This window comes from Limanda limanda, chromosome 23 (assembly GCF_963576545.1).
Source record: "Limanda limanda chromosome 23, fLimLim1.1, whole genome shotgun sequence".
Taxonomy (NCBI): Eukaryota; Metazoa; Chordata; class Actinopteri; order Pleuronectiformes; family Pleuronectidae; genus Limanda; species Limanda limanda.
The window spans coordinates 7021288-7036086 of NC_083658.1; the positions used below are offsets into that span (position 1 = coordinate 7021288).

Here is a 14799-nt window from a genome sequence, read left to right on the forward strand (position 1 = left end):
GTACAGCTGACTTAGTATTTGGCCCTTCACACTGGCCCTAATAACAGTGTGAAGGTGATATTGATTATTAACGATAGCAGCAACAGTTCATAAAATAAGTCATTAGTAATAAGTAATATTGTTAATACTAATAACTGTTAACCTGCATCTCTGGAGATATAAATGTTAGAGAGAGAGAAGGGATCGTATGTGTGCGTGCGCGTGCGTGTTTGCGTGCGCGGGCATGTACATATTTTTTTTTTTTGGAATTGGAAAGCCCCTTTAAAGTGCGCATGCGCAGTGGGAGGAGCTTACGCACACCCTGACGGAAGCTCTTTTTGTTTGGTCCGCTGAGACACTCGACACTTGCTCGGATTCCCTCCTAGTTCACAACCGGTTTATATCTGCATTAATTTCGGTGAGTTCTCTCCTAATTTAATTTTAATCTTGTTTCCAGTCGGGGAAGTTTAAAACGAGGGTTTTCACCCCCCCCCCGGATTGATGCAGTGACGGACGCGGCTCGAGGGCGAACTGTGGGTTCTCGTCCGGTTCTGGCAGCTAGCTTAGCATTACCCTCCTTACATCCCTCACTCCCTCCTTTCTCGGTGTTAATCCCGGTTTTGAGAATTATTTCGACACCATGCGGGGTTTCACCGCACACTGTGTCAACACTGTGGTTTTTGCGGTGTGAGCAGTGGTGGAATTACCCAAACCCGGTTAGCTATGTGGCTAGCGGGCCCATGCTAACAAGGGCTAGCTCGGCGCATGGCGAGGCCCGGAGTTAGCCGATGCTAACCCGCAATTAGCTAACTGTATATGAAAGACCCCTTATTGCATTGCAGAACATGTGTATCCTTATATTTTTAAACTTATAAAAAAATAATGTCGTGGTCCATAGGCGCACATGTCGCGGCAGTTGTAACTTGCAGGACCGGACTAGTTAGCCCGGCTCCACTGGGCCTCCTTCCATTGTCTTTTGTTTGTTTTGACTCTGTGCTTTTGTGTTAGCATTCATCAAAACAGCTCTCAAGCTAACTGTCGCCATTATGAAACCACAGTAGTGATCATAAAAGCTCGGATTTGCCTTTTAAGTTAAATATGGAAGTTGAGGTTTTCTGCAGCTTTTAAAGCTTAAGATTCAATGTGAGTTTTGCATTGAATTGCCAGAGATGTGTTGTCTGTTGTGCACGTTGACACACTTTATTATTTGAATAGATTTGTGTGGTTGCAGGCAAACATTAACTTACACTTTCAATTACAATTTTTATGCAGGTGAATGTCATGTGATGTTAGGATAGTGAAAATAAACTTAACAATAGAAATTGTACAAAAAGAAAAGGCAAGACCCCCCCCCCCCCCCAAATGTGTTCTACTTGTACCAATTACGAGTACTTCCTGGTTTTCTACATGTTATCTCATTGCAAACCGAATATAGGTGGGTTTCTCACAGATATGAATTTTCCATTAAAAATAAAAAAATGTTTTATAGAATCTATTACTTTTTATTAAGGGAAATAATGTGAATATCCAATGTTTCTGCAGATTGTAACGAACAAAAAAATGTTTGTTTCTGAGAAGAGACATTTGCCTATTGATAGTTTAAGAATAAATATGGAGACGGCACCAGTTCTGGCAGTTGTTGGTTTAGTTTCTTTGTTTGTTTTCACCATTGAATACATGCTTTCAACTTTGTCAAACTGGAGCTGCAGGAATGATTTACACTGTCAAACTTGATACTGATTTGATACATGCCAAGGTTACACCCAAATGCAGGAGATATATAGCACAATTAAATTGAGCAACTCTTTTTTAAGTTGTGTCATCTGCACGGCTTGAGTAAACATTAACTATCTCTTTTCTTCTCAGGGTGTCTTTTATGAATAATCAAAAGCAGCAAAAGCCAACGCTTACCGGCCAGCGTTTCAAAACGCGGAAAAGAGGTCAGTGTTCATTGTCGCTGCATTTTGTGTTCCTCTGCTTTTGTATGCATAAATCTTGCCTTGTCCCAGGGGGCTAATTTTCAAACATGTGCGCTCTCCACAGATGAAAAGGAGAGATTTGACCCTACTCAGTTTCAAGAAAGTATCGTACAAGGCTTGAATCAAACTGGCACTGATTTGGAAGCCGTTGCGAAGTTCCTTGATGCCTCTGGCGCCAAGCTTGACTACCGCCGCTATGCAGAGACACTGTTTGACATCCTGGTCGCTGGCGGAATGCTGGGTGAGTTTCCATAATATACCAGTTACTCGCATGTATGCATACGATAACTGATGTCTGTAAATGCATTGAATAGTTTGAATAAGCCGACACCACGTTTCTAAGTTAGTTTATAGAGTAGTTCACCATCATTGCTGGATGGACTATGAATTTGAACCTACAGAAAAAAGTGCAAGAAAGTAAATGTATATAAGCTGATCAGTTTTGAAGATTCTTCACTCCATAATTTTGATATCTTTCCCAATAAAATCCATATCGGTCAGGCACTTTCTCAAATGTGTACTTTTTTGCTTCTTTAGATTAGAAACACATATTTGATTATTAACATGTTCCTGGAAGCCCAATAAAAAAACATTCATATTAATGTGTTGTGTGCCTGATGTTGAGTCCATGCATCTGCTTTTTTTTGACTTGAGATTGTTATTTTCGTCCCTACAGCCCCAGGCGGGACTTTGTCTGACGACATGACCCGCACTGTGTTCTGCGTCTTCACGGCACAGGAAGACCTGCCGACGATGCAAGCTTATGCTCAGGTAAAAATCTGCTCCTGTTTGTACATATCCGTAGATTTTAAGAGGACATGACTTGCACGGGTAAGAGCTTTGGATTAATGTTTCTTTTCTTTGTCAACAATAGGTTTTTAACAAGCTGATCAGGCGTTACAAGTACCTGGAGAAGGGTTTTGAGGAGGAGGTCAAGAAGGTGAGGTTTAAATATAATACATTAAGTTATTGCCTTTTTTAAAGTTTCTTACTTTCATTCAATCAGATGTCAATTGACAATTTCAAGTTCGACAATTTAAGTGTTTATCTTCTAGTGCTTTGAGATAATAATGACTTGTTATAAAGATTGAAGAGTATGCAAGGCATGCTTCTCTTCGGGGAAAGTATCGCTTCACCTGTAGGGACATAAACCATCTGAACTTTAACAACCTTTGTAACTTGCACACACAACAAACGTGTTTTTTTTCTGTGCCTGTAGCTGCTGCTGTTTCTGAAAGGGTTTACTGAGTCTGAGCGCAACAAACTGGCCATGCTGACTGGTATCCTGCTGGCCAACGGCAACGTATCAGCCTCCATCCTGAACAGCCTCTTCAACGAGAACATCGTCAAGGAAGGTGAGGACACTTGGAGAAAACATTGTTTGTCTCATAAATTTCAGGGTTTTTCTTATTTTCTGGCGCTCGTGTATATTCAGTTAAAAGGATTGAGGAAACCAACCTTTTCTCTCTTCTTAGGAGTATCTGCAGCCTTTGCTGTCAAGCTGTTCAAGGCATGGATCAATGAGAAGGACATCAACTCTGTTGCTGGCAGTCTCCGCAAAGTCGGCATGGACAACAGACTGATGGTAGGTTATCTGTTACAAATCCAAAATGGCTGTTAAAATTGTCTGCTGTTTGTTAAAGTGTGGAATCAATTCTTTTGAGGAAAACCAAGGTTGTCTCACTTTATTTGTATAAATTAACTTAACTTAAAAAAATATATCTGGCCCACAGGAACTCTTCCCTGCCAACAAACGGAGCTGTGAACATTTTTCTAAGTACTTCACCGACGCCGGGCTGAAGGAGTTATCCGACTACGCCCGAAACCAGCAAGCCATTGGTTACCGCAAGGAGCTGCAGAAGGAGCTCGAGGAGCTGATGGCACACGGGGAACCTCAGAAAGAGGTGAGGCGGCTTAAGGGTCGAGATTAACCTCTCATATTTATAGCTACAGCACAAACAGTACTGAAGTGGACAATATAAAGTTTGTTGTAAACATACTGATTTGTTTTTTGTCTTATAATATGTAATGTCCTATTTTTATTCTAACTTCGACAGCAAAGATATTTTATATATGCTTGAGCATTAACTAGTGAACAGAGCGATGGCAGTGTCTGCACAATGAGACATGAAGTTGATGACAAGTTCGCAGTTTCAGTGTTAAAAGAGGCCCAACAGTAATACTTTTAGTGCTTTGTTCAAGTTGGGCAACAAGTACTCAGCTGCCAAATAGTCGCTGTCTGAACAAGCCTTATTACTGAACAACTTCGAGCTGTAAGGGAACATGGATAAAATACATTGCTTCAAATCCTGATTGAATTTTGTATAATGGAGGCTTTCTGCAATATTCAAACCTGCATTCATTCAGATTATGTAGGTGTAAGGTCACAGAAGGTATGTTTTAAATGAAGGGGGAGCCAACAGTTAAGCTAAGTGTGAGAAGAGTCTCGTTGCTGCGCTGACCCGTTTGTGTCCCTGTTGGTTTAGATCATTGTCTACACCAAGGATGAGATGAAGAAGGCCGGCCTCTCTGAGCAGGCGATGATCAGCATGATCTGGACCAGTGTGATGAGCGGTGTGGAGTGGAACAAGAAGGAAGAGCTGGTGACCGAACAAGCCATCAAACACTTGAAGGTACGACATGAACTTAAACGTACAACCTGAAAATCTATTGTATATATGTTCACTGTAGGACTTGGTGGCATCTAGTGTCAAACATGGAAGTGCATCACTTGGAAATATCGATATGAAGGGCTCTTGTTTGCTCTTTTTACTGCAAATGAAATGTTCAATATTTGTCTACCTAATACAATTGAGAAAGAATGATTGCAACAAGTCTGACTACTGGATTAGTCTATAATAAAGCAAGTCATCAATAGAAAACAGCAAAATCTGGAAGCTTTCCTGTAGTTGAGATGAGTGCAGCAACCTGTACAAACCTGTCTTGCTGCTCTGGTAGACTGTTCACTGTTTGTGATATTCAATTGTTGAAATCTGCCAGGAAGGAATAACAAGCTCTGCTTCAGTTTCAAACCTGAAGAACCTAAATCGATCTAATTTCCTAATTCTTATCCATGTCCCGCTATTCTCACAGCAATACAGTCCTCTGCTGAAAGCCTTCACCTCCCAGGGTCTGTCTGAGGTCACCCTGCTGCTGAAGATTCAGGAGTACTGTTACGACAACATCCACTTCATGAAGGCCTTTGAAAAGATTGTGATGCTCCTCTACAAAGGTTTGTGTCACACCCACAGAGCGACATCACAGTAACCTAATATGATTTATCTACTTTCTAATTTAGTATTTTTAGGACTATGAGAAGTCTGTTCACTTGTAACACTGAGAAGTATGAAGTAATTTTTCAGCATTTCTTAAATTGTTATAACCCCGACGCTCTTTCGTTTAACAAAACAAAAAAAGTCTGGCTTGTTGCGATTCTTGCATCGTCTCTGCTTGAGTCCTCGGACTAGATTTCTAGCAGTCTTAATATGTAGATAAAACCACTACAGCCAATCAGAGCACAGTTAAGGGTAAAGGTACCAGATGTACTAGTTGGAGGCTTCTCCCAGTGAACCATCGGGAAGTGTATCTTCCCCTGATGCCAGCTGGTCATGTAGTGTGACCACGACAGCCATCTGACAACTTTGAAAGTTGTTCTGTTAACTTGTCATTAAACTCAGACGTCCAAACTAAATTATTTATACTTAAACCAGAAAAATCAGGAATTGGCTACAGGTAACTGCATATCTCCCTCATATTGTCCCTATGCTGAAGTTAATGTGTGCACAGCTTTGACACATGTCACTTCTTCTTCTCACAGCCGACGTATTAAACGAAGAATCCATTCTGAAATGGTACAACGAAGCCCACCTTGTCAAGGGGAAAGGTTTCTTCCTCGAGCAGATGAAAAAATTTGTCGACTGGCTGAAGAACGCCGAGGAAGGTAAATAACAGACACACACCTTCAGCTCGGGGCTGTTTCCTGTTTATTTTTTTACCCCAACACATATTTTGACTTGTCACAGCAAGAATAAACCAGGTAGAGCTTTTTTTACTTGTCTCATGACCTTAGTATCAGTGAGCAAGTACACACAAGATGATGGAATTCTTAATCTTGGAGTTAGACCTGTTTAACCTCCTGGTAGTATCCATTATCGTGTAATCTTTGATTTAAGATGAAGATAATTGACCGACGGTCACATGGAGCTGAAACCAGAGTATTTTGTGTCCATCTGATTTATCTGACGTGGCCGTCAAGTGAATATTTTTGCATTTCGTCTCAAAATAGCAAACTGAACATGTCGCTTTAAGCGAAAGGTCCTGTCATGGTTATTGTTGACTATTTTCTGACCATGGGCACTTTTTATCAATGCCAGTATTCCGATATCAACCAGATCAAGACGATGATCTGAATAAGACACTGTCACGTAAACAGCATTATCTGAAGACCTGTTTGCTTGTTTTTTAATTTGACACGTGATGCGGTAGCTAGGTAATGTTTGCCTGTTCATCGGCCGAGTTAACTGTGCAACACTCAGAAGAAATTCACCTGGCTGATAAAGCAACACCATGCAGGCATTAGCCACTGGCTTTTGATGATGGGGTGACCTTGAATTATACAGTTCCTCATAATTAAGTACCACTAACATTGTTTATATATGTAGTTTCATTGTTTGGTCTATATTTGTCACTGTCCTGTCTACCAGGCGTCAAAACAGGAATTGGTAAAGCCTGCATTTGCTTGATTTGATCGGCTGCCTGGGCCAAGTGTGACATCAATGAGCACTCGACACCTTGTGCTGAAAAGTTGAAAATATTTAAACTTGGTCGTGCATCTAAAATCGGCGTAAAAATCGCATAACAAACAAAAAGGTCAGTAGTCAGGATATTGCTGTTCACACAGTTGTCTGAGAAATGGTTTATTAATGAAAACACCAAATTCTCTATCGAATCAAAACTGTTTAATGTTTGGAAATTTCGATTAACTGTATTTATCTCCTGTTCTCCTGTTCTTTCCAGAGTCTCAATCGGAGGAAGAGGAGGCCGACTAAGATCTCCGTCGCCGGATTACCTTCTTTTCTTTCTTTCCCCCCCAAGTAGCAGAAGAAGCAGTAGAATGTCTTTTCCCTTCTTTCTCTTCTACCTCCCGTTACCTCTTTATCCCCAAACACACTCGTGCACCCTTCCACCACTCAATGGCATCTAAAGGTTATTTAAACCGACAGTGGAAGTGGAAACCTAAGGATTCTCTTGATTATTATCGCGGTATTATTGTTGTAATGCCTTCTGTAATTTGGATACAAAACATTCCACGGGATCTCGGTGGCCGCAGCTCGTACTCAACTAGAATTTGTTAAGATTCAAGTTTGCCTTTTTGCCATGCGACTGCTACGAGGCAGAGTAGGTGTTGATGTGAATCAGCCAAAAAAAATCCTCCCCCTTTTTTATTTTTAAGCTTTATTTTGCCCCAAACAAGTTTTTGGCTCTCCTGTTTGGTCTGAAACCTGTAACGCGTGTCAAGGTCATTCTGGTCCGTCTGTCAGACGACCCCCCCCTGTAAGACGACTCGCCAGATCACTGATAATTATAGGGTTCTACTTTCTTTAATCTGATATAAAACCAATTTGACTTTTTTATGAAATAAAGATTATTGAAATGCTTATTGTGTTATGAAATTGTGTTTATATAGAAAATTGGTGACGACTATACTTCCAAACCCTTTATGAAACTAGAATTTAGCTTTTTAGAAGATATAATGCGTAACATTTTTGGTGTGAAGTGTTTGTAGCCTCTAAGTAGTGACTAGAAATAGCTTGAAAGATCTGATGCCACACTTAAAAGGTTTTCTGGCTGTTGACCTGGATTGCATTAGATCTTTTCAGGTTTTTTCCAATACACTGCTTAGTGTGCATAAACCTCTCTTAAAAAACATTTGTATCCACTGAATGAGGCAGACCGTTACTTAATTTCAAGTTTATTGTACAAAAATACATTTCTCTTCAAGCAGCTTATCAGTATTTGTGATGTGCAAAGGACACAATCGTCAGGTATTCAAGTACATTTTTATACAGTCGTGTTACACAGTAGATTTAGAGGTAGGCCTTCATATTCAAAAATAGGTCTGAGGTAGTGTGCAACATCTCCCTGGGATAGTTTTCATCCACATTTGCTGTTTACTGTCGGGATCTAGTTAACTGTAAAAAGGATTGTGTTGATATATTTTCCCCAAAAAGTGCGAAAGGCACCCAAATGTACTTTGCATGCCAGGACATCCCACATTCATGTGAGCACAAAAAACATCCAGTGTTGTGTTTTCAAAGTGATACAGAAATTGTGCAACAATGCAAAAGTAAACATTTTACGACACTGCAAATATATTTAGCTCAATATTTCAGCTTGAATTCAGGCCAAAACAAAATTTTAGATTGAGTTAAAGTTCTATTGATACTTTATATAGATTTTGAGGCTCAAATTTTCCTCTAAAAATTTTACAAGGATTGTCCTTCAGTCTTATTTCAGTCTTTGCCCTGATCTGTCTTATGCCTACTCATAAAAACAACCTCCTGATGGAGACACCTTTTTTTTTTTTTTTGGTGTGTTTTAAGATTCTCTGCGTCGTAGTTGCGGCCTGAGCAGGTAGTAAACACATCTGCAGAGGTAGCACTTTTCTGATTCCTGAGAGGTTCATATGTTACATGTTATCAAGCAGAGATAGCCTGAAGCTCCAACTCTTCACCACTAGTGGCGATAGATGGGTTGGTGCTTCTTTAAGAGGCCCCACCCTGCGTAATAGCCATATTTCAGACAGCACTTGAATGCAGCATCAACTCAACTGACAGCAACCGCTGCAGTAGCAGGTTTTTACTGTCCTTCATGTGACTGTAGGCGACAAGGTAGTTTTTTTTAGGAGTAGGACATGGAGAGTGTGGGGGGTCAGTACTATTTTGGGGCCCAAATACACCCCCCCTCCCCCCTCTCCATCAGGTGCAGCTTTACACACTGGCTCAAGTTACAGCTCAACCAAAACATTACGGTTCCAGAAGCACACCAACGTGAGCAGAAAGTGCTTTTTCAGTGTTAGTCCTGTCTGTGGTTTTCTAGTCTAATCCAAAAATTTTTTACATATTATTTATATATGTACAGAGTCCTACAGGTGCGTTTCTACGCCACGTGTCTACATGTAAACAAACATCAAGACGAGTTGCTCCTCGTCCGTCCGCAGCCGCTTCGCTTCACACAGCTGCTGAGTGCTTCCCTCCATCTCTGAGCTGTGGAAGCAAAGAAACAAAACACTTTAAAGCACTGTGACATGAAACTTACCTACTAATGCAAATATCACCTAAATTTAACATTTGTCAATTTCAGATTTCACTGTTTAGGAATCGGCACAGTTAAAGTAGAGTAAATATTTGAACCTTGGAGAACGAGGCAGTTTAAAAAACAACTGCACTTAATTTTTAACAAATGTCTGTTTGACTTGTGTAAGAAAAACATGAAATTATACCTCATCCGATTATAAAATTGATATTAACAAGAAATTACAAGTTGCAAATTTCATAAGATGAATCAAATTTGTCCAGCGTGTGAGGAAAAATTTAAATTGTTGCTGATGTGACAGTGAAAATACAGTTTAACATGCAAAGGGACATATTTAGGATGAAATGATCTTTCACCCAGTATTGTCATAATTTGGTTTGATTTGTCAATATTTTCAAATAGTTACACTCTATAATTTCACTAAGCAAACACTTAAGTATAAATGTGTATTGATTTAGTGTTATATTTTACTGATCTAAGGACCCCCCATGAGCGAAATCCTAAATAGTTTAACTCTATAAAGAAAACCAACAACAAACACATCACTATTTTGATACATATATTTTATTTTGAGGAGTGATGAAGACTTATCCTTAAAAAAATACATTGAGTTCAACTGATGACCCAGGCTGCAAAAACACAAAGCCCTGAACGCACCACAGCATGTTTTCATTTTGTGTTGTCAATCACTGGAGCAACAGGTGGCACCTCAGTCAATCCAAATCGTGTTTGAACCACATCTCCTCAAGCATTTATATTTCCAATACAAAGACAATGTGGCATCACTAGGTTTACTATTAGGAGGACACTATTCCTAGATGTTGTGACTTTGGAACACTTGGTTTTACGCACGGCCTTTCAGTTCTGTTCATGCGTAAAACCACTTTTACGCAAGACTTTTCGGTTCTGTTCATGCGTAAAACAACTTTTACGCAAAACTTTTCGGTTCTGTTCATGCGTAAAACTACTTTCACGCAAGACTTCTCGGTTCTGTCCATGCGTAAAACCACTTTTACGCAAGACTTTTCGGTTCTGTTCATGCGTAAAACAACTTTTACGCACGACTTTTCCGTTCTGTTCGTGCGTAAAAACAACTTTAACGCACGACCTTTGGGTTCTGTTAAAGCGTAGGAATCACCCCCCAGTAGTAATGTGGCGCAGGAGAGTTCCTGCTGATGTTCACTCACCAGTTTCCTCTGGTTGCTGAGGCAGAAAGTGCAGATCGGCCTTAGGGAGGACGCGCTGAGCGCCGCGGTGCCGTGCAGGATGCTCTGGTAGCGCAGGCAGGGCTGCCCGTCCACACAGTCCTCCCCCAGCAGCAGCACGTTGGCCATGTGGGAGATGTAGCTGGAGGCCAGACGCAGCGTCTCGATCTTGGAGAGCTTCCTGTCGGCCGGCTCGGTGGGGATGAGCGTGCGCAGCGCGGAGAAGGCCGTGTTCACGCTGTGCGTCCGGTCCCGCTCCCGCGCGTTGGCCGCCTGCCTTTGCTTGCTGGCTCCGGGCAGACTCGTGTCCCCGTCGCCTGCTCCACCTCCACCTCCACTGCTGCTGCGCCTCCGCCTCCTCCTCCACCTCGGGGAGCCTCCTCCGGCCGCTCCCGCGTCCCCCGCAGCCTCCCCCGGCTCCCTGCGCGGGCTGCAGCCGCCGGTGGACTTTCCGTCAGAGCTGTCGCTGCCGCTGCTGTCCAGCTCGTCCAGGTCGGAGGTGAAGCCGTCGGGCGGCGCGCTGCACGGCTCGCTGCCGGTGGACTTCATCCTGGAGCTGCTGTGATCGGACTGGAGCTGCTGGGGTCGTGCGGGCGGGCGGCGGCTGCACATCACTTTATCCTCAGGGTGAAAATAGCACCCGGGGCCGAGCAGGTGCCGCCGATCCGGTGACCGAGGGGGCTTGAGCCGGCCGGCCCCCGGTGGATCGACATACCAGCAGTAATGAATGACGGCTGCTTTCTAGGTCGCCAGGCCACTGCAGAGGAGGGGAGACAGGTGGAGCCGGAGGGGGGGCACCTGTTGTGGCCTGGAGGACACGGAATTAGGCTCGGTCGACGTGGGGCTCCCCGCGGGGCCGATATCATTCATTTCATATCAAAACCAATCCTATTTGTTAGTGAAAGATGTCATCTTCTAAATTTTTGTGATGGTGGCGAAGAGCCTGTAAGAAAGTAGATTGGTATAAAATACAGAAAAGATAATAAAATTCAATAAAAGCCAAAACTAGTCCATTTATTAGACAATAAATCATTATTTAGGCCTATAAGTAGGACGTTCTCCTAAATTCAGATTGAAATACAGCAGTTTGATTAAGATGGATTTGATATTTTCCTGATTGGGGACAGGTCCATTCAGTTCAAGGGTAATGCTGAACTGAGATCAGTTAAAAACAGTTAGAAGCCATTACAAGCCAGCGTTTATCTCCAATATTCAACTGGGATTACAAAATAATATTTAAAATATGAACAATTCCAGTTTGGCTAAATTATTTTGGCAGCAGCCATGCTGGTTCAGGTAGATCATGGGTAATATCCACTGATATGAAAATCCCTTAATAGCTTGGACATGGAGCCCAGCAGAACTATTCACATGTGGCTGCAGAGGGCGCTGTTGCTCAGTGAAAGTTTCATAGTGTTGCTTTAAAGTAAATAAAACAACTGAAGAATAAGAGATTAATTTGTTAAGGCCCTGATTGACTGCACATAAATCATTATTTTAGGTTCAGGATACCAGACTATTGTTGTCATCTACTCGTCGTCAAGGACACAAATCCATTTTCTGGACCTAATCTAAACTGGACCAAGTTTTAGACGAGTGTGACATCTTCCTCATTTAAAACCACTTTGATTATCTGCTGATGAACTTGATGGACACACTGTGGGTGGCCGGTGTTTACGTGTTGACCTCCAGATTGAGGGTCACCCCGTGGCCTTGGCTTCGCGCTATGAGCTTCCATTGATTGAGCAGTCCAGGTGGACCCACCCGTCCCGTCACGTCTCTGTCTGTGCCCATCATGATGGACACATACAATCCCCGTCCCCCACCCCCTCCTCTATCTAGCCCAGTGCCATCTTTGGGAGTGGATATAAATATCTGCCAGGGGACGATGCCTTGTGTGTGTGAGCTGCTCACAGCAACCTTCGTGTTGTGTTGTCATATTCATTCAAATCCAGATAGAAACATGGTTTTAATTCAACTTGGTTGAAATTTTAGATCCGATTCCAACTAAATTACTTAAAGAAATTCTGCCCCTAATAGATAATTCGTTACTTAACACAATCAATCTGTCATTATCATCAGGTTATGTACCACAGTCTTTTAAAATAGCTGTAATCAAACCCCTACTCAAAAAACCCACCCTAGACCCAGAGGTTTTAGCAAATTACAGGCCAATATCTAATCTCCCCTTCCTATCTAAAATCTTAGAAAAAGTTGTAGCCAATCAGCTGTGTGTGTTTCTCCAGGAAAATAATATATATGAAGACTTTCAGTCTGGGTTTAGAACCAATCATAGCACAGAGACAGCCCTGGCAAAAGTCACTAATGACCTTCTAATAGCTTCAGATCAGGGACTTGTGTCTGTCCTCGTTCTGTTAGATCTCAGTGCAGCATTCGACACAATTGACCATCAAATTTTATTAGAGAGACTAAAACAGTTAATTAACATTAAAGGAACGGCCTTAAACTGGTTTAAATCTTATTTTGCTGATCGCTCCCAATTCGTTCAAATCAATGATGAGTCATCGGTGCGCACCAAAGTTAACCATGGTGTCCCACAGGGGTCTGTGCTCGGCCCAATTTTATTCTCATTATATATGCTTCCACTAGGAAACATTATCAGGACACACTCGGTAAATTTTCACTGTTATGCGGATGACACCCAGTTATATTTGTCAATAAAACCTGATCAAAGTAATCATTAACTAAACTTCGAGCATGTCTCAAGGACATAAAAACCTGGATGACCAGCAATTTTCTCTTATTAAACTCAGATAAAACAGAGGTTATAATACTCGGCCCTAAACACCTTAGAGATACATTATCTAATGATATAGCTGCGCTAGATGACATTGCCCTTGCTTCCAATGACACAGTCAGGAACTTGGGAGTGATCTTCGATCCTGATTTGTCCTTTAATAGTCACTTAAAAGTAATTTCTAGGACCGCGTTTTTCCACTTGCGTAATATCTAAAAAATCAGACATGTCCTTTCGCAAAAAGATGCAGAAAAACTAGTCCACGCCTTTGTTACATCGAGACTGGACTATTGTAATTCATTATTATCAGGCTCCAGCAGCAAGTCGTTAAAGACTCTGCAGCTGGTCCAAAATGCCGCAGCACGTGTCCTGACGAGAACTAAGAAAAGAGAGCACATTTCTCCAGTATTAGCATCGCTACACTGGCTTCCTGTTAAATCTAGAATAGAATTTAAAATTCTCCTCCTCACCTTCAAGGCCCTTAATGATATGGCACCTCTTTACCTTAAAGAGATGTTCGTACCATATCAACCTACTAGAGCACTACGATCCCAGAACTCAGGTTTACTTGTTGTCCCTAAAGTCTCTAAAAGTAGAGTAGGAGCCAGAGCTTTTAGCCATCAAGCCCCACTGCTGTGGAATAATCTCTCACTTTCAGTTAGGGAAGCAGACACGCTCTGTTCGTTTAAAAGTAGACTCAAAACCTTCCTTTTTGATAAAGCTTATAGTTAGAGCTAATTAGTGCGATGTTCCAAATTTGATTAAATGGCAAAAACCCCTGATGATGCTAAGACGCACAGGGAATTTATGACACAAGACACACGGAGCTTCTCTTTCCTGCTTCTCCTTCCTTTTTCTCCATATTTATCACATCAAGATAATTCTTATCTGATCAGTACATGTTACTAACTTGACCCCCTTTCCCGGAGTTTCTGTGCCTTAGCGCCCGCGGATGCAGGGCCACAGCTGTGGCCGCACCATGGATTATGATTGTGGATCGCGTGTCGGAGGTCGCAATGGTGGATCCAGTTCGGTGGATTCTGTATCGTGCCAGCTGATCGTCGTTGTAATGGAGGATCCTTTGTCGCGTTGGCATCGGATGATGAGGGACCACGACCGAGGCGGCAGCTGATAATGGATTCTAACTGGCGGCGGTGGACAATGACTGTGGATTACAGTGGATCTCATCCTGATGCTGGATCGTGGTCTTGCTGGCTGCTGGCCAGAGACTGTGATTGCAGCGGGACTGCCTGACACATAGTATTGAAAAATGTTTAGCCTCATGGATGCTGCTAAAAATCCTGATGATGTTTTCTTACACCTGACATCTATTGCACTTCTGTCCGTCCTGAGAGAGGGATCCCTCACATGTGGCTCTCTCTGAGGTTTCTACATATTTTTACCTGTGAAAAGGGTTTTTAGTAGTTTTTCCTTACTCTTGTTGAGGGTTAAGGACAGAGGATGTCACACAATGTTAAAGCCCCATGAGACGAATTGTTATTTGTGAATGTGGGCTATACAAATAAAACTTGATTGATTGATTGAATTGTCTTATAAATACGTT

The 14799-nt window shown here is 42.0% G+C and overlaps 2 protein-coding genes across 2 annotated transcripts; one reads left to right on the forward strand and one right to left on the reverse strand.

The window, feature by feature from the left end:
- Positions 1 to 290: 290 nt before the first annotated feature.
- Positions 291 to 7615, forward strand: bzw1a (basic leucine zipper and W2 domains 1a). The gene is made up of 12 exons (XM_061066779.1): positions 291 to 397; positions 1846 to 1919; positions 2023 to 2199; positions 2635 to 2729; positions 2833 to 2898; positions 3178 to 3313; positions 3434 to 3543; positions 3692 to 3862; positions 4445 to 4591; positions 5052 to 5190; positions 5776 to 5898; positions 6975 to 7615. Exons 2-12 carry the CDS (start codon positions 1856 to 1858, stop codon positions 7004 to 7006), a joined length of 1260 nt encoding a protein of 419 aa, XP_060922762.1. The 5' UTR covers positions 291 to 397; positions 1846 to 1855; the 3' UTR covers positions 7007 to 7615.
- A 1572-nt stretch (positions 7616 to 9187) lies between these two features.
- On the reverse strand, positions 9188 to 11026 carry si:ch211-246m6.4 (transcription factor 15). The gene is made up of 2 exons (XM_061066780.1): positions 10460 to 11026; positions 9188 to 9223 (listed from the first exon to the last, which is right to left on the reverse strand). The coding sequence occupies exons 1-2, from the start codon at positions 11024 to 11026 to the stop codon at positions 9188 to 9190; spliced, it is 603 nt and encodes a 200-aa protein (XP_060922763.1).
- Positions 11027 to 14799: the final 3773 nt, after the last annotated feature.

Excerpts from the sequence above, each read along its gene's own strand:
- bzw1a (XM_061066779.1), top strand. The coding sequence starts at position 1,856 with ATGAATAATCAAAAGCAGCAAAAGCCAACGCTTACCGGCCAGCGTTTC. Across the intron at positions 2,200-2,634 it reads GGTCGCTGGCGGAATGCTGG|CCCCAGGCGGGACTTTGTCT; the intron begins GTGAGTTTCCAT and ends TCGTCCCTACAG. Across the intron at positions 4,592-5,051 it reads AAGCCATCAAACACTTGAAG|CAATACAGTCCTCTGCTGAA; the intron begins GTACGACATGAA and ends CTATTCTCACAG.
- si:ch211-246m6.4 (XM_061066780.1), bottom strand. The coding sequence starts at position 11,026 with ATGAAGTCCACCGGCAGCGAGCCGTGCAGCGCGCCGCCCGACGGCTTC. Across the intron at positions 9,224-10,459 it reads TCAGCAACCAGAGGAAACTG|CTCAGAGATGGAGGGAAGCA; the intron begins GTGAGTGAACAT and ends TTGCTTCCACAG.